The sequence below is a fragment of the Astatotilapia calliptera genome, chromosome 12, assembly GCF_964374335.1.
Source record: "Astatotilapia calliptera chromosome 12, fAstCal68.1, whole genome shotgun sequence".
In the NCBI taxonomy this organism is placed as follows: Eukaryota; Metazoa; Chordata; class Actinopteri; order Cichliformes; family Cichlidae; genus Astatotilapia; species Astatotilapia calliptera.
In genome coordinates, this window is record NC_137433.1 from 38,637,615 (window position 1) to 38,657,218 (window position 19,604).

Consider the following 19,604-nt stretch of genomic DNA (forward strand, 5'->3'; position numbering starts at 1 on the left):
ACTGTTAGCATTTCTGTAGCATTTGTAGCGGAGGGCTTCAGCTTCCGGGTAACACGGAAATGACGTCATTCACATAGATTACTGATTGGCAGAGCTAACTCGAAATTTTGAGTTATATTTCTCATAATTTCGAGTTATTAAGTCAAAATTTCGAGTTGCTAAGTTGAAATTTCGAGTTGCTAAGTTGAAATTTCGAGTTGCTAAGTTGAAATTTCGAGAAAATAAGTCAAAATTTCGAGTTAAGTATCCTTTTCTTTTTTTTTTTAGTGGCGGAAACGGGCTTCCATACTCTTCATCTCAACATTTAATGTACAGAAAATATTTTATCCAGCTGAGCTCTGTCACAAAAAGTAGAAAAAAAATCTCATAAAATGCAGCAGAGAGATGTTTCAACTTCATCCAGAAGTTTTTTTATTAGTTCACTTATTTCTGTTTCATGGATTTTCTGCAGGTTTTCTTTTTCATCCTGGTTTTTTGCAATCTTCATTTGATCCTCATGTTTTATCAGCAACTCTTTGATTTTTTTCACGTTCCCTTTCTTCTTGGAAAGACATTTGATCACATCTTTGATTTCTGCTTGATGCTTTTCTCTCTTTTGTTTTTCAGTGTGCTCAGCCAGAGCCTTTAACAGGTCATACTTCTCATCTTTGTCTTTAATCTTCTTCTCGTGCTCCTCCTTCTGAGCTGCGAACTCTTTGTTGTGTTTCTCGTTGAAATCATTGAACTCTTCAGCTTTCTTTCTGGCCTCATCTTCATGCTTCTTCTTCAGCTTTTCCTCACGTATTTTATAGTTTTCCTCCAGCTGATTTCGTTCTTTCTTCTCCTCTTCTCTCCTCATTTCGTCTTCTTCTTTTCTTTTCTTTTCATATTTTTCTATTTCCTGCTGTATTTTTTCCTTCTCTTCTTTCAGTCGTTTTTCCTCCTCCTGTCGTCTCTGTTCATCTTCTTGTCTTCGTTTCTCTCTTTCTTCTCTTCGTTCTTTCTCCCAGGCTTCTTGTTTTCTCTTCATCTCTTCTCTGCTCTCTTCCAGCTTTTTGGCCATAATTTTCTTTTCCTCTTTTTCTGACTGAATTTGTTTGTCCAACATTTCAAGCTGCATTTTAAAATCCTGCCTACATCTTTCTTCTTCCTCTTCCCGTTTCCTGTTCTCTCTTTCTCTCATTTCCTGTTCTTTCTTTCTCTTCTCTTCATGCTCCTTTTTCATACTTTCTTCCATCTCTTTGATTTTCAGCTCTGCTTTCTGCTGTATTTTTTCTTTCTCTTCTTTCAGTCGTCTTTCCTCCTCCTGTCTTCTCTGTTCATCTTCTTCTTTTTGTTTCTCTCGTTCTTCTCTTCGTTCTTTCTCCCAGGCTTCTTGTTTCTTTTTCATCTCTTCTCTGCTCTCTTCCAGCTTTTCATCAATCCTTTTCTTTTCCTCTTTTTCTGACTGAATTTGTTTGTCCAACATTTCAAGCTGCATTTTAAACTCCTGCCTACGTTTTTCTTCTTTCTCTTCCCGTTTCCTGTTCTCTTTTTCTCTTGTTTCCTGTTCTTTCTTTCTCTTCTCTTCATGCTCGTTTTTAATATTTTCTTCCATCTCTTTGATTTTCAGCTCTGCTTCCTGCTGTATTTTTTCTTTCTCTTCTTTCAGTCGTCTTTCCTCCTCCTGTCGTCTCTGTTCATCTTCTTGTCTTCGTTTCTCTCGTTCTTCTCTTCGTTCTTTCTCCCAGGCTTCTTGTTTTCTCTTCATCTCTTCTCTGTTCTCTTCCAGCTTTTGATCCACACTTTTCTTTTCCTCTTTTTCTGACTGAATTTGTTTGTCCAACATTTCAAGCTGCATTTTAAAATCCTGCCTACGTTTTTCTTCCTCTTCTTCCCGTTTCCTGTTCTCTTTTTCTCTCACTTCCTGTTCTTTCTTCCTCTCCTCACGCTCCTTATTTATATTTTCCTCCATCTCCTTGAGTTTCTGGTCTCTTTCCTGCTGTATTTTTTCTTTCTCTTCTTCCAATCTTTTTTTGATGGCTTCCTTTTCTTCCTCATGTTTTCTTTCTAGCTCCTCTCTCTCTCTCTTCATCTCTTCTTCCTTCTCCTTCAGGATTCTCTTCATTTCCTTCTTTATTGCTGCTTCAGCTTCTTCCAGCATCTCATTGGTGAAGCAGTTTCCTCCATTGTCCTTCACCATGGTGTCAATCTTTGTTATCAGCTCACTGACTTGTTGGCGGTTCTCTTTGTCTACATTATTGAACACATGGTATCTTCCTCCACAGTCAGCAATCAGCTTCTTAAACGAATCATCACATCCACTTTCAATATAATCTTCAGTGGATATTTCGTCACGTTGTAGTGAATCTCCTTCAGTAAAAAGAATGATGGTGAACTTTTCTGAATTCGGCCCAAAACCTTCCTTTATAAGTTTTAATGTCTCCTTCTCCTCTGGTGTGAAACGACCAATTCTTAACACCAGCAGGAAGACATGTGGTCCTGGAGCCAGAAGACTGACACATTTCACCATCTCCTCATGAACTTCTTCATGTGACAGAGTTGAGTCAAACAGACCTGGAGTGTCGACCACAACAACTGGACGGCCGTCCACCCCACCCTGTTCTTTCTGACACTGTTTGGTGACTGATGTTTGATTTGGCATGGCTTTAAACTCTCTCCTTCCTAGGATGGTGTTTCCTGATGAGCTCTTTCCACTGCCGGTCTTTCCTATCAGCACAATCCTGAGAGGCTCCGTGTTCTGCTTCTCTTCATCACCTGTAAACACATGATTTTCTTTAAATGTGAACAGTTTATAAAGTAGATGTTAGAATATAATGTAGAACATGATTAATGATTAAAAAAACAACAACATTAAATTACTTACGAGTGACCATATTTTTAGTTATCAGATCAATCTGGGCTCGAGCAAATGTTACAGCTGTGTAGCAGCATGGTTTGTTTGTACATCTCATCTGCTCCACAGTGTCCAACAACATGGGGATCTGCTCTTTATCCTTGATGTTAACAATAACAGGCCTTTGTCCATAACGTTGACAAACCTCCTGGATATTTGGGTCTTTGCTTACAAAGTTAACAAAAGTTGGATGTGTAGGATCTGAGTCCACAGTGAACAGAATCATGGTGAAGTCATTGACTCGAGAGCCGAATGTGTCCTGGATGGTCTCTAACTCTCCCTTGTCTTCATCAGTGAGGGGAGCCACAGGTAGGACCAGGATGAAGGCATGGACACCCTCAGGATCACAGAGGGAGATACACCTGAGTGATTCCTCCATCACTGCCTGCTGAGGTTTTCCATACAAGGCAGGCAGCTCCACCAGGGAAACCCAACGTCCACACACCTCTCCCTGATGTTTAATACACTCAGATGAGTTGGAGGCTGAATGAAGCTCAGTCTGACCTAAAATGGCCTTGGCTGCTAAAGTCTTCTCTGCTGCTCTCCTCCCACACAGAACCAGGTTTAAAGATGGTTTGATGCTGTGATCATATTGGTTTGTCATTTCCTGAATCTTCTGCATTAACGATCTATAGTTTTCTTCAAACATGTTGTAGTGCCTTCCTCCACATTCTCTGAGGACTTCATTCACAGTGGAACTCATTTCATTCTCATGTGTGATGACGACCATCGAGTGTTTAAAGGCATTGTGACCAAACAGACTCAGGATGGACTTCAGAGTTGTTCTGTTCTCCTCAGTGAAATCAGAAGGTTTCACCAACAGCAGCAGAACATTTGGTCCAGGATGACAGAGACTCACACTCTTCTTCACTTCTCTTCTCATGTCCTCCTCAGACAGACTGAACATGTCTGGAGTTTTCACCACTGTCAGTAGTTTTCCTCTCCACTCTCCACAGGAGGCCATGGGTGATTGTTTCTGGCAGTGAAATCCTTGGTGCTCAATGATGAAGTTACCGAGTTTTGTCTTCTTATCTTCACTTTTGCCCAGCAGCACAATCCTGAATGCAGACACTGATACAACAGAGAGAAATGCAATGTTACAAGCACATGGTTAAATCAGGTGTGATGTATCTGTACGTTCACACACACACACACACACACACGGTACAGAAAATATTGTCTACCCTTTCAATATGTTCAGTTTTGGTACATTGTACTGTTCCTATTGGTACTGTTCCTATTGGTACTGTTCCTATTGCTAACCACACTGGGGGGGTTTTTGTATAGTTTAACATGTGTAGCTTGTGTAATTATTGTGTAATCTAAAATCAGGCAGAGAAGAAGCCTGTCTAATCTCTAAAGGCAGATTGTTCCACAGTTTTGCGTAGCTATTAGCTTAGCTCTTCATCTTTGTCATCTGCCCCACTGGCACTTTTCTGGTCATTGTGTCACATGTTTTGCTATTCTTCAGCCACCTTAAATAATAAATATACTTTTAATAAATGCAGCCTGTTAGCAGCTTATGAGAGAGAGAGGTAACTAAATACGAGTGTCAGTTTTATGCACTGTGTCTGCTCAAAGCTGAATCCTACTTGGTTGAATCAGCTGGCTTTTGACAGTTTGGAGGGCAGGGTCCAAAAGAATAGAAGACCTAATGAAATTGGTCAATTATATGGACAATTCAGATTCCTGCCTTAAACAGAGTTACAGATTAAAATAGCCCTCATGTTGCTGCCACAGCGTATTTGTTTACAATTTGGAAAATAAAGTTTGCCAAATTATTTATCAGGAGTTATTGTTTGCTGCGTAACCGTGGAAATATTGACAACTGTCACTGGATTACTTTACTGCTGAAAAAAATCTTTAAAACTAGAGGATTCAAAAAAAAAAAAAAAAAAACGTTCTGAAGGTCATGTACTGCTGCCCAATTAATCTGTTATACAATACCACATACCCATTTTAATTTTAGAAATAATGAGCAACACGCACCATTCTTGAAAAAAAAAATGTATTTTTCGGACCATAAGGTGCACCGGATTAAGCATTAAGTGAAACAAAGAGTCAGATAAGTCAAACTTTACTCAAATCCTTCTTGCTTCCACTTCTGTACCATTGATTCATTAATGCTGAATTCTCTGGCAGCTGCTCTATTCCCATGTCGTTGCAGTATATTAATGACTAACCTCATATTGTGGATGGATTATCTCAGTTGTTCTCCTGACTGAAGTTTGGTCCGTTTACAGCATCCTGCCATGCGATTGCATTTGTCTCTAACCCTCAGGAACCCTCACGTTAACTTTTATCCAGTGGAAAAGTGTTAGTGTTCATCCTCCAGCTTCACTGTTTATATTATGCTAACATAGCTGTGTAGCTAGCGATCACGTAGCACATCATTATCTACTAGCTAGCCCAACTTCAGTAACTTTACAAACATCACTGCTGTTTAGTTTCTGTCTTCATTTATGTTGGAAGTGACAGCAGAGCTGTATGTTTGAATTTTTCACAAATCTCTCAGTCATAACATGCTATATCATGTTTAGGTGGAAACTAGTGTAAAGTGTAGAAGTAAATTTAAATCTAATTTGATATACAAAGAGGTGTTTACAAAGGTTATAAAGCTAGTTATGTAGCTATTTGGTGGTTACGTGTTTTGATATTTACATGTTTACATGTTTGAATGTTTAGACATGCATGTTCAAACCAGTAATAAGTATGTGTCATATCTACCTGGTTGTTTTCCCTGTTTTGATCGGAGTATAAGATTTCCTGGCTTCTGAGAGGCCAGTGAAGTATTCATGAGGGCGGCACACAGGAAGTGTGGGTTGTTGTTGCCGTGTGCTAAAAGTAAAGAAGCTGCTAAAAAGTTATCCGTCTCCGTCTTGCTGTTCCTAATTATTCAGAGAGATTCCAAACCATCTAGTGAACCCTCACGTTACATCTGGTGGCAGCGGTGGGATTTATTTTCTTGATGGATCTGTGTATTTGGTGAGTTTTACTCCCAAGCTGCGGATAAGATCGTTTTTTTTTCCGCTGGGATTTATCCCTCTCTGTGAACAGCTGATGAACTGAAAATAATAACAGTAATAATTTTTGGAGATAGTAAGGATTGTTGCAGCTTTTCTCTCTGTTTTTGTGATTTTTGTGATTTTTTTTTTTGAGCTGGATATTTGTTGGGAACATGTCGGCTGACGAGAGTGAATCTGTGCATGAGCTGCGCTCTTCTCCTGTGCCACATTCGAGGTCAGTGGATGCAATACGGACTGTTGCTGCTCCCGCCCACCATACCGTTTCCAGTGCCCTGACAATAGATCTTCCACCTGTTTTTAAAGGAGATGGGACTGAATCTTTTACTAGTTGGTCTCGTCGCTTTGAAGTGGCAGTGCAAGCTATGACTCCCCCTGAGGTAGATTTGCCAACTGTGATGTCCTCTGTTCTGCCTACTCGTCTAGCAGATGCTGCATTTTTGTACTGGGACAGTTTGCCTTCATCAGCCCAGAAAGACTATGATCTAGTGAAGGATAAGCTGAAAGAGGTTTTCGGTCCAAAATATTCTCTGCCATTCTTCCAGACACATGTGAATGCTTGCCCCCGGAAACCAGGTGAAAGTTTAGATGTGTACAGCGCGGATATTACCCGTCTTGTGCTTGAAGCTTTCCCTAACTATGACTACAATGCCTTGGAAGGTGAAAAATTTCGCCGTTTTGTTGCTGGGTTGGACCCCACCTTGCAATCTAAGATTCATGAGATGGGTGCAGAGGATCTCGACGGAGCCCTGCGCATTGCCAGCCGTTGTGAGAGAGCACGGGCAGCATTGCAACTTACAGCTGCAGGATCCTCTTATATTCCGTCTTCAGAACAGGTCGCTATGATACGTCCTCAGCCTACTGATGCTAAACTTCTTCAAGCGGTTGAGGAGCTCACGCTTACTGTAACCAGCCTGAAACATGAAGTACAGCAGTTACGGGAGAAACAGAGTTACCTTGCCCAACGTTTGGACTCCAGTCGTGATAGATCCTCCTCTTCCAATGTTCAGTACAGCACCCGCAGTGCGTCCCCGTCGCCTTATCATGCCAGACAACATTCCAGAGACTATTGCTCGCCTGAGAGGCGTTATCATCGTGATCCAGAGTCTCACCGTGAACGTCCTTCTTCCCCTGTTCCCCAGAGGTTCAATGAGTGGGACAAATGTGAGAAACATGATCAACGCACATACCATTCCCAACAGCCCCCCCAGTATTCCAGGTACAATTACCCTGACAATAACAGATACCGACGCAGTCCCAGTCCTGCTCCACGTAGAGTTAGAGATGCTGCGTCCTACAGTAGGACCAGTGTTCGTTTCCAGTCCCCGGAAAGGCCTGCACATTTCACCTCCGGCCCACAGGGAAACTTTCATTAGCTGCTGTTGAGGGGCAAACATCAGCTACAGTATCAGGGCCCCAAAACCACATCCCCCAGTTCCCCTCAGAATCTGATGGATCAGTCTCCTCTAACGTCTTGGCTATTGTCGAGGGCATTGAAGTGTGTGCTCTAATTGACTCTGGTTCCTTTGTCTCCCTTGTGAGTGAAGATTTTCGAAACTCTCATCCAGCTTTGAAAAAAACGGCCTATGGTAGCATCCTCTGTGCCAGCTCGTTCGGTCAATGGAGAACGTCTGGAAATCTTAGGCAAGTTAACCGTTGGTATTAGGCTTGGGACTCAGGTATGGCAGCAGGACTTTGAAGTCCTCAGAGGTGCTTACCAGCCAGTCATTCTAGGTTGGGATTTTCTGCAGAGGCACCATGCTCTTCTCGACCTCAAAAACAAAGTGCTGCAACTGTGGGACATGAAAATTCCCCTGTTGCCCAAAGGACATGAGGTGGCTGCCTGCTGTAATGTTTCTGTGTTAGCGCCAACCAAAATTCCAGCTATGAGCGAAACTCTGATCACAGCCTGTGTGTCAGCAGCCACACCGGCTTCTCCTGTTCCAACAGACTACTATGGTGTCTTGATTCCTAATCCAACATGTGACATTGTTGTGGCTCACACTCTCAGTGAAGTTCAGAATGGTACTACAGTGGTTCGAATGCTTAATCCCTCCAGTGATGAAATAGAACTGTACCCTGGACAGCATCTTGGTGAGTTTCATTCATTCAGGCTCATCTGTTGATATCATTCCACTGGAGCAGACATGTTGTGCTACTTCACCTGTGTATGATTCGACTCTGCCGGTAGAAATAGATGAAACAAACTTGTCACACTCCCAGGTTCAGTCCCTGAAATCACTTCTCCAGAAGTATTCAGGAATCTTCAGTAAGCACTCAGAGGACAGAGGTCACACAGGCATAATTAAGCATCATATTCACACAGGTGATGCTACACCGATTAAACAAAGAGCCTATAGAGTGACACCTGAACAGAGAGCTGAAATACAGACTCAAGTTGACAACCTTTTAAAGGCAGGTGTCATCGAAGAAAGCTACAGCCCATGGGCCGCCCCAGTTGTTCTGGTGAGAAAGAAAAATGGTACGTGGCGTTTCTGTCTCGACTATAGGAAACTCAATGCAGTGACAATCAAAGGCTCTCATCCTCTTCCAAGGGTTGATGATGCACTGGATGCGCTGTCAGGTTCTGCCTGGTTCTCCACAACGGACCTTCAACATGGCTATTGGCAGGTTGAACTGGAAGAGAAGGATCGTGAGAAAACTGCTTTCACAACCGGCAGTGGACTTTACCACTTCACTGTTATGCCCATGGGACTCACAAACGCTCCAGCCACATGTCAGCGGTTAATGGAGATGGTACTTCGTGGCCTTCCCTGGAAAACCTGCTTAGTGTATTTGGATGATGTCCTCATTTACAGCTGCTCTTTCGCAGAACATCTCCAGCATCTGGAAGAAATTTTCGGCAGATTCCAGGCAAGTGGCTTGAAGCTAAACCCCTCAAAATGCTGTTTTGCCAAAGATCAGGTACAATTTCTGGGCCACATTGTATCAAAACATGGCATCCAGCCTGACCCCAGAAATGTGAACAGTGTGCAAGCCTGGCCTATTCCACAAACAGCGACAGAAGTAAGGTCATTCCTTGGACTTTGTTCATATTATCGCAAGTTCATTCAAAACTTTGCGCACCACAGTGTCCCCCTACATGCTCTCACTGAGAAGCATGCAACTTTTCAATGGACTTCTCAGTGCCAGGATGCATTCATGTATCTGAAACATGCCCTCTCAAACCATCCAGTGGTTTCATTCCCTGACTTCACATTGCCATTTTCTCTGTATACTGATGCTTCTAGCACAGCTATTGGCAGTGTACTAGCCCAAAAACAGGGTCAGCAAGAGAAAGTCATTGCCTATGCTAGTCATGCGCTTACAAAGGCAGAAAGAAAGTGGTCGACTTATGATCGAGAACTCTGGGCCATTGTTTGGGCAGTTAGACATTTTCGGCACTACCTCTACAAGCAGCCATTTGTTATTGTCACGGATCACAAGCCCCTCCTGGGTCTTCGGAAAATACCCATTGACAGTGATAGAACTGGTCGCCGTGCTCGCTGGGCTCTTGAAATTGATCCTTTTGAGTGGACTGTGATTCATAAAGATGGCCACCGCCACCTCAATGCGGACGCACTGTCACGTCGCCCTGTCACTGGTGAAACCGTACAGCAGGACACAGTCTGCACTGCTTCTGCTACCTTGAAACCTGAAGAGAGGTGCGTAGGTCCTGCAGGCCCGCCCAACCATAGTACCTGCAGTACTGACCAAAAACACATTCCATGCAATGACTTTCCTGATCCACGACTGCAGTGTGCAGCGCTATCTGTTTCATCCACATTTGTGCTTGAGCTGCCTGAAGATGATCTCAAAAGTGAACAACAAAAAGATCCTGTACTGTCAGAAGTCATTGGCTGGAAAGCTAAGGGTCAGAAACCACCCTACTGGCGTATGAAAAAATGCCCACCTCAGGAAAAAGTGCTATGGCATGAGTACTCTAGACTTACCTTTCACAATGGCTTACTCTGTCGTAAAGCTTTCAACCCGTCCCAGAAGTCAGTGTTGCATCAGTTGGTTGTTCCTGAATCTTTAAAAGACACTGTCCTACAGCTGCTGCATGGCAACCCAGTGTCCGGTCACCTATCAGCAGATAAGGTCCTGAAACGTGCTCAGCAGCTATATTACTGGCCATTCATGTCACGTGACATCAGAATATGGTGCACACAATGCACTCCATGTGATGCCAGACGGAATTCCACACCTCATCACAGAGCTCCAATGAAAACAATTGTTGCTGCGGAGCCATTTCAAAAGGTGGCAGCTGACATACTTGAACTCCACATTACGAGTCGTGGCAACAGGTACGTGCTCGTTGTTCAAGACTATTTCTCGAAATATGTCAATCTCTATGCTATCGCAAACCAATGTGCCACAACAGTTGCAAAATGCCTGTTTGACAACTTCATCTGTCAGCACGGCGTCCCTGAAATGCTACACACAGACCAAGGACGTCAGTTTGAATCTGACCTGGTGAAACATCTGTGTCAGCTGCTAGGCATCCAGAAGACACGGACCAGCCCATATCACCCTCAATGCGATGGGATGGTCGAGAGGTTCAATCGAACACTTATTGACCAGTTAGCTAAGTTCAGCAGCCTGGCGAATGGGATGACTGCCTCAATCAAGTTGCTTTGGCTTACAACACCAGTCCTCACTCTACCACGGGGTTTACACCATTTTTTCTCACACATGGACATGAGGCACGGATGCCTGCCAATATGCTGTTGCCTACCAACATGTCAGCATCATCTACTTCTGTTTCTCCTGCTGACTACGTCACCCAGTTGACTCAGAGACTTCAGTCTGCCTTCAGCACTGCTGCATGGAACAGAGATTGTGCCCACAACCAGCAGAAACAACTGTACGATAGGGGCATCAAACACACTCCTTATGTTCCGGGTGACTTGGTGTGGTTAAATGACCCCACTACAGCAAAGCAGAAACTTGCTCCACATTGGAAGGGCCCCTTTGAGATATTGGAGTGCCTTGGAACAGATGGAGAAAACCCTGGTGTCACGTACAGGATTCGCTACCTCCTGGACCAATCAGACAAGACTCAAATTGTTCACTACAATCGTCTCAGGCCGTACAAAGCACCTGTCCCTAAAGGTGGAACCAACTCACCTGCTGCTGACATACCTGTACAGCCCCAGATTCCACAGTTGACTGCATTATCAGGTGCGTTGCCCTTCACAGCTTCAAAATCTGTAGCTGAAGGGAGCTGGAATGTTCAGGGCCGCAGCCCTGCAACCTCATCAGACCCTCAGGTTTGTCAGCCACCACCTCTAAACCAGTCACGACCCCATTTCTACTCTCCTTTGTCCCCTTCTCCTCGGTCTGAGACTGTAACGACTTCCCCCTCTGGCCATGTGGTGATACACCAATCAGACATTGTCCCTTCAACTCCTCATCGAGTATCTGGTGTTTCACGGCGATGTGGGAGACGTCAAGTTGTGCCTCCCAGATACCTCAAGGACTATGTTTTGAACTGAACTTGTTTTTGGTTTTGCTGTTGTTTTATTGTTGTCCCCATGTTGTTGTTTTTTTGTTTTTTTTCCTTTTCTGTAGGGAAACGGGGACGTTTCTTATGTGAGGGGGGGAGGAAAATGTAAAGTGTAGAAGTAAATTTAAATCTAATTTGATATACAAAGAGGTGTTTACAAAGGTTATAAAGCTAGTTATGTAGCTATTTGGTGGTTACGTGTTTTGATATTTACATGTTTACATGTTTGAATGTTTAGACATGCATGTTCAAACCAGTAATAAGTATGTGTTATATCTACCTGGTTGTTTTCCCTGTTTTGATCTGAGTATAAGATTTCCTGGCTTCTGAGAGGCCAGTGAAGTATTCATGAGGGCGGCACACAGGAAGTGTGGGTTGTTGTTGCCGTGTGCTAAAAGTAAAGAAGCTGCTAAAAAGTTATCCGTCTCCGTCTTGCTGTTCCTAATTATTCAGAGAGATTCCAAACCATCTAGTGAACCCTCACGTTACACTAGCGAGCTAACTTCCTGTTAACTTCTAACTCCGTAAAATGTAATAAATTCTGTTTTCATGGATGCCTGGATGTTAAACTTCATAGTTACACCTGGTAAAGCAGCAACGCTGATGATTTTATTAAAGATGAAAGAATTTAGACAGTTTTTAACTCTCAGTGATGCTGCAGTGTTCGTTTGACTGAGAAAATTTAATTTTACAAATAATGAACAAATATAAAGCATGCTTATGTTGCTGCCAGTAAGTGTGCATCACTTAGTAAAACACAGCTGTACATATCTGACTGCAGAGCTCCACTCACTGTGGGTTCAGGCTCCACTGTTATTTTTCATTCAGATAATATTACAGGTTCTCTGAGCAGACCGTCTGTGTAGTGGACAGGACAGGTGGATATGGCTGTCTTTGGTAAGTAGCTCATCAGTCTGCCCCAGGGCAGCTGTGGCTACAACTGTAGCTTGCTTCCACTAGTGTATGAATGTGAGAGAGAATGAATAGTGGCATTGTAAAGCGCTTTGGGTGCCTTGAAAAGCGCTATATAAATCCAATCCATTATTATTATTATTATCTGTCTGAACTAGTGTCTGATAAACAGTTCAGGTTGCTGTCATAATTTTGTGCAAATCCATTTATAGCTGCTGCGTGCTTACAGAAAGGGGAAAAGTATTGAACACACATCATTTAACGCTGAATTAAGTGTTAAATGATGTGTGTTGTTAGTGATGACAGCTTGTTTTCTTTTAAAAATTGTACCTGTTGATTCCGGGTCTTTCTGTAGCAAGGGGTCGCTGGCTCCTGGACAACTCCTCATATAATTCTTTTCCCTCTGTCTGAAATCTTGTGCGGATGTTGATGATGATGTTCTTTCCACTTGCAGATAATGGCCCAAATAGTGCTGGCTGGAACCTTCAGAAGTTTAGAAAGTCTTCTTTAAACAGTGCCATCAGTATGTTTTGCAAGAATAAAGTTTTGAAGGTCTTGACAGAGCTCATTGGCTTTACCCATTATGAGGTGTTTCTTGTGTGACACCTTGGTGATGACACACCTTTTTACAGGTCATCATTTGGTCAGATAATATTAATTTGCACAAGTGGCCGGAGGGTTTCTAATTACTGATAGATTTCAGCTGTTGTCTTGACTTCCACTGCCCTTTTGCACCTCCCTGTCTTGCACATTTCCTTCGTGTCATTTCATAATATTACATATACATTAATTTATAGACATCTATGTTTTGATTTCTTTGCGTGTGTGAATTGGCAACACGTTCTCATCCCAACATGTAACATACCAATGCTATGTGACCAATCTTCTGTATATTATGCGTTTGGAGGCATGAGAGCCAGCTGGAATTAATCTATACATGTAAATGTGTTTCACGTTCTGATCATGAATCACTCTGAAAAACACTATGTGATAGGGTTAAGGTTATGGTTGGGGATGGAATGGATGGCTGGAGCCTCGGCTCTAAGCGTGTCTTACCGCCACAAGTGGAATTCTATTAGATTCAATTGACAGTCCGGAGCGTCTCAGGCCATGAAAAATCGTCGCTATGTTATGTGTTGGGAATGACAATGCTCTTGAATTGGATGGGTTGCTACCAATTTCATGTACATGGCACCTTTAGAAATGTATTTACTAAGAAATGTGGTGACATGTTCAATGCTTATTTTACCTGCTGTATATGTGTATATCATCTCAGTTGCATTTACTTACTATGATGAGAGGAGATTTTCCCTAAGAGAGGGAATCTTGAAGTCACTCCACGAGTCCCTGCAAAAGTCATTTACAGCTCATTATTTCAGTTCAATAAAAGGTGATCTTGATTGAAGTTTTTTTTTTCTTTATCCACTTACAAGTTTTTTTAAGATTTCCTGGCAAAGTCTGTGTTGTTTCTTCAAATGGTTCATGGATAACATGCTCTCCATTGTGCTCCTTTACAATTTGACCCAAACGTGTTAATAGCTCTCTACTCTCAAGGTTGCTCTGCCATAAGTATCTATACCTACATTTCTTGATCAGGCTTTTTATTGGTTCAGTTTGCATGCAACTGTCCACCCAGGTTGAGCTTTCCTCTTTTGGTGTTAATATGACTATCAATGAATGATCAAATGATCGTTCGCTGTAGCTTTCAAGGACTTTGCAGAGTATCTGTTTTTGTTGTTCATTGAAGTCTTCAGGTTGTAGAACTAACAGGAACACATGAGGTCCAGGATCTGAGTTTCTTGCATAGTTTTGTACAAATGCTGTCAGTTGGTCCATTTTGGGAAAGTCCAGATCTGGAGTGTTGATAACAGCAATTTTTTTGCCTTCCACTGTTCCACTCATTCTGGAATGGCAATAGTCAGATTGACTTAACACATCCTCGCCCAGTATTAAGTCTCCCAGTGATTTTCTGTCACGCCATCTGCCCCCCAGCAGAATAACCCTCAGCTCAGACACTGAAATGGCAAAATAAAACACATGTCAATTGATATGCTGTACATGTAATTGAGGGAAGTGACCACAGATGAGATATTATTGATTATTAAACATTAGATAATGCTTAAATAATGTACAATCTGGGTGTTGGACTGAGATTTTTAGCTTTGTATTTTTCTTACTACAAAAGGCAATCCACCCCCAGACCCAGGAGATGGTTCCCTTTACTCTAGGGTGGAAACAAGCAGACCGCCCCTGGTCCTGCAGCAGCAGGGAAGCCCAACAAACAGATGGCCAGCTCCTCCTCCTGGCCCCCAGTCCCAGATGGTGAACAGAGACCAGCGGTGTGAAGACCCCATACCTAACTCTGCTCGCTCATATGTGGTGTTGCTGCGTGCTGTTCTAAAGTGCATTTAAAACTTGGGAGGGGCATAGTACCAACGACTCTCTGCCAGACAGCAGTTGTGTCAGCACGGCCCCTCCCGAGAACCTCAATGTCTACATGTACTTATATTGAGACGTGGGCCCCGGCACCAGAGGTGAGGCTGAGTAAACCGAAAAAATAAAAATAAAATACATAACAAAGTTCTCTTGCTGCATAACTACAGTATGTTCAACATTCTAAACTCAGTTCTTACTGTCTGGTGGCAGGAATTCAAAGCTCCAACTGCGCGTCAGCGGCTGCACATCTGGGCCTGAAAAAAATACAGACACCATTTTAGTCACATTATCCTTTATTTTTCCAGCCTTATTGAGATTAACATGTCTTTTTCAGGAGACCTGCAGACATGCAAGTGAACACAAACATCCAAATCATGTGCAATAACAGATGACTGCAAGAGTGACAGAGCAGTCACACAGACCAAAAGAGTTATTATCTTGTTCCTTTAAAAGGCACATTTTCCTGTTATAACCAGTTCTGATAATTTCAGCTCCTTCTGCAGGTCTTTAGTACTCTTTGGGGGGCTAACAGCTGAGGTGTGACTGACTGATTGATCATACTTTATTCATCCCGAGGGAAATTGGGTTAAGTCTGCCAGCCGTGCCAGCGCCATCTTACCCTTCCGACCATACATACATTACACAAAAATCACATGGGGAAGACAGGTCAGAGAGGTATAACATGGAAAAAGCACAACACGAGGAAAGACAAGGAGAAAAAAAGAACTGCCCCCCAGACTGAGCTCCAACAGGGAGATCAGTTTAAGAACAGAAAAAAAACCCACCTCAGCACATGAATCATCATATCTCACACAGAAAACATAAGCTTCGAAGGCGTTTGGGAGGGGGGGGTGAGTGTAGGCCTGTGTGAGTGTACATGCATATGTTTTTCGTGTCAACCGAGAGAAAGTGTCCCTTCACCCGGTTAAGCAAAAGTCAACAATAAGGGAGAGGAAGAAAAGTGCGACCGCCTCGGTCCTGGGCTTTCCTATGTTTTCTACTGGCTCCCAGGGGTGTTGTTGTGGCTTTTCAGTCTTTATCAAGTATGTTTCATGACACACGTACGCACAGCAACAATCTATGTTTGTCTTTTCTCTTTCTTACTGTATTTTATTACAGATGCAACAGTTGGAGACCAATTGTGCTCATCCTCTATTTTAAATCGCATTTCCATCTCCTTTCTTATCTCTGCTGGTCAACTCTCACATTGCTACACAATGGGCTCAGGGGGTTGGGAAGCTCATCTGCAACCGGAAGGTTGCCAGTTTGATCCCCCTGCTCTCTCTGTCCTGGTCGTTGTGTCCTTGGGCAAGACACTTCACCCTACCGCCTACTGGTGTTGGCCAGAGGGGCCGATGGCGCGATATGGCAGCCTCGCCTCTGTCAGTCTGCCCCAGGGCAGCTGTGGCTACAACTGTAGCTGCCTCCACCAGTGTGTGAATGTGAGAGTGAATGAATTGTAAAGCGCTTTGGGTGCCTTGAAAAGTGCTATACAAATGCAATCCATTATTATTATTATTTTTATTATCATCATCAATAATAATAATAATAATAATAATAATAATAAATACTCAATGTGAAAAATAAAAAACAAAAAACCCAAAATAAACAAATGTGTTTGACACAACAGGGAACGCAGATTACAATTCCGCTTCAAAAAGCTGAAATGAACAAAAAGAGAAATGACACTTTAAAAGTCTTTGTTTATGATTGCTTTTGCAAGCTAGTAAGCCAGTAAGTATTGCAAGTGTGATTTTATTTACACAATGAATGCAGTGCATTACATTGCAAAGGACTTTACAAGCAACCTGTCCTCTATGTGTCTTCCTCCTGTTTTGTACATATTTCTGTAGTTTGTATATCATCTGTTATTTCCTCTTGCTGTCCTATTTAAATTTTTAATTCCATACACAGTTTGTGTGGAGCACAATTTGCAATTTGCAATGAAAGGCTATTCTAATCTATTCACCACCAGAATGAGCAAAAAAAAAGATCTAGATGATTACGGCCTCCTTTAACTCACCAGGTGTTGCAGCTTCCATAATATCAACTGTCACATCAGAGTAATTCAACTGAAGAACAGCTGCTTCTAACACCTAGATGAAGAATGCAGATTTAGGTGAGACAAAGACATCATCAGTCAGGTTTATAGAAATTAAAAATTTTTGTCAAAGCAAAGCAACACAAAAGTGAGTTACTGATTGACAGATTATTTAAACACAGTTGCAAAGCTTCAGCTTGGATTACTGCAACTAAAATATTTCCAGCACACAGACACATACAAACAGTCTTACATTCATTCTAACATGCACTCATTAGATGAAAATTTACAGCCAAAAAGAATAGGAGAGAGATTACGAGAAAGCTAATTTTTAAAAATTACTTTTCTATAGTTTTTTTTTTTTTAACAAACAAAGATTCAGCCAATCTGAGGAAGGCTGTTCCAGAGTTTAGGTGCTATAATCAAACGTGGGAAGCACCAAATGCTTTGTTGCTGTACTTCAGTAGAATTTTCAGGTATTTGTACTCTACTCGAGTATTTTTTTTTCTGAAAACAAGTACTGAGTGTCCTGTGCAGTGTGCTCCGGGAGTTTGGGGTGTCTGGCCCACTGCTTACGGCCCATTCAATCCTTATAGGACAGTTGCAAGCGCTTGGTCCGCAAAGCCAGCAATAATTCGAACTTCTTTGCAATCGATGTTGGACTCTGCCAGGGCTGGAATTTGTCACAGATTCTCTGTATAGTTCCTATGAACAGAATTTCTAAGCGTAGCCTCGAAGGCCTCAATTTGGTGGTTTCAGAACCTCGTCTCTAGTCAGATGATGTGTTTCTGTTGGCTTCATCGGGTGAGGAGGAGGTGGAGGAGTTTAAGTATTTCAGGGTCTAGTTCACAAGTGATGGGAGGAGGGAGCGGGAGATCGACACACGGATTGGTGCTGCAGCTGCAGTGATGCAGATACTGCACTGCTCCATTGTGGTAAAAAGAGAGAAAAGCTCTCAGTTTACCTACCGGCTGATCTACGTCCCTACCCTCACCTGTGGTCATGAGCTGTGGGTAAAAATCAAAGAAAGAGATCGCGGACACAAGCAGCAGAAATGAGGTTTTGGGTCCAGTCTGCTCCATACAGCTCAGGCCATAACAGAAACATAAAAACAAAAATATCTTCTATGATCTCATAAAACCAGAGACAGAAATAAAACAGGCTGCTGTCTTTCATTGTTTGTTCTACAACGCTTTCAAAATGTCATCTTCTTTATGTTTTTATGGCATTTAGTATACATCATGAACATCTCCAAAAGCTGATTCTGTTCATCTGGACATTTTCAGTGGGAGAAACGTTTCGTCATCATCCAGGTGACGTCTTCAGTCTCAGCTGACTGCAGGTTTCAATCTTATAAACAGGACATTTGCATAATGACTGAAACCAGCCCACTGAAGGAACAATGGGCTGGGAGGTCAGTTCCTTCATCATAATTATGCAAATTCTCATGACCATTGATCAAAAATCATGAACATTTTACTTTCATGACACTGGCCTCACTGTGGCACAGGCAGTCAGTTTTCAGGCTTCACCACTAGGTGGGGCTCTTTACTATAATTTTTTGGTACCAGTGACTTAAACACAGTTCACAGCAATGTTGGTAAAACCAGAAAATTAATGATAATAAAAACAACAACAACGAAGACGTGAAAGGGGGACCTGATTTACACCAACCTAAAGGGCAGTACAATAGTCAGGTTGTGATTAAAAACACGAGTACAAAAAAAAAAAAAAAAAAAAGTAAAATATAAGAACTTTGTTGGGTCAGGGATGAGTTCCTGCCCCACGTGGAGGAGCTTAAGTATCTCGGGGTCTTGTTCGCGAGTGATGGGAGAAGGGAGCGGGAGATGGATTGGTGCAGTGGCTGCAGTAATGCGGACGCTGCACCGGTCCGTCGTGGTGAAGAGGGAGCTGAGTGTAAATAAATATATATATATATATATATATATATATATATATATATATATATATATATATATATATATATATATATATATATATACACATACACATACACATACATAGATATATATAGATATATAAACAAATTTGAAAGTACATAGGTTTAAGGATTTTGTAAGTTATATTATTGCACAAAGTTGAGATAGTTTTGACATGCAAAGCGGGCATAGTGGATATACTGGACAAAGGACACTGAAGATGGAGCTGCCAGGAAAGAAAAGAAGAGGAAGACTACAAAGGAGCAGTGAGTGAAGGAGGACAAAGGGTTGGTGTGACAGAAGGAGGATTCTGGCAACGGGATGACATAGAGATGATCTGCTGTAAGTGAAGAGCTGTAAATAGATTCTATATGCATTTTAACTATATTATTCAAAAACAGTTTCTAACCTAATTTATCTTAATATAAACAATCAATGTTGAGCAGCGTTAACATATATACAGCTAACAGATATACAGATATAACAGATCTGTACAGAATAATGCAGTAAAATTATGCCAAGACCATATTTATATACATTTTTAACAGTGCTAGAAGTTATCTGTATAATATAATTCATTATAAATCCATGCAAACTGACATTCCTTTAATCAATATTGGATAATATTACTTTAAAACATATAAAGCACTATTTTATGTAAGATGTATTTACATTAGATTTTACATTTAATTCTGGTAAAATATCCCAATTTTCTACCATGTCATTACCTTAAACAAAAATTCTGTTATAACTGCTCTCCTTGCTGTAAAACATCTCAAGTATGCTACAATCTTGTCTTCTAGCTGTAACCATAGTTAATTTATTTATATTAATTTTTAACAAATATCTTACAAATAAAACTGAGTTA

The 19,604-nt window shown here is 41.8% G+C and overlaps 1 protein-coding gene across 1 annotated transcript; it reads right to left on the minus strand.

Moving 5' to 3' along the window:
• Positions 1 to 294: 294 nt before the first annotated feature.
• LOC113033376 (uncharacterized) lies at positions 295 to 12,806 on the minus strand. The gene is made up of 3 exons (XM_080308953.1): positions 12,650 to 12,806; positions 2,846 to 3,946; positions 295 to 2,736 (listed from the first exon to the last, which is right to left on the minus strand). The coding sequence occupies exons 1-3, from the start codon at positions 12,705 to 12,707 to the stop codon at positions 365 to 367; spliced, it is 3,531 nt and encodes a 1,176-aa protein (XP_080165079.1). The 5' UTR covers positions 12,708 to 12,806; the 3' UTR covers positions 295 to 364.
• Positions 12,807 to 19,604: the final 6,798 nt, after the last annotated feature.

Coding starts and splice junctions, on each gene's coding strand:
- LOC113033376 (XM_080308953.1), bottom strand. CDS start 12,707: ATGAGGAGTTGTCCAGGAGCCAGCGACCCCTTGCTACAGAAAGACCCG. Junction 3,947..12,649: donor GAAAGACCCGGAATCAACAG/GTACAATTTTTA, acceptor CTGTTGTATCAG/TGTCTGCATTCAGGATTGTG. Junction 2,737..2,845: donor AACTAAAAATATGGTCACTC/GTAAGTAATTTA, acceptor ATGTGTTTACAG/GTGATGAAGAGAAGCAGAAC.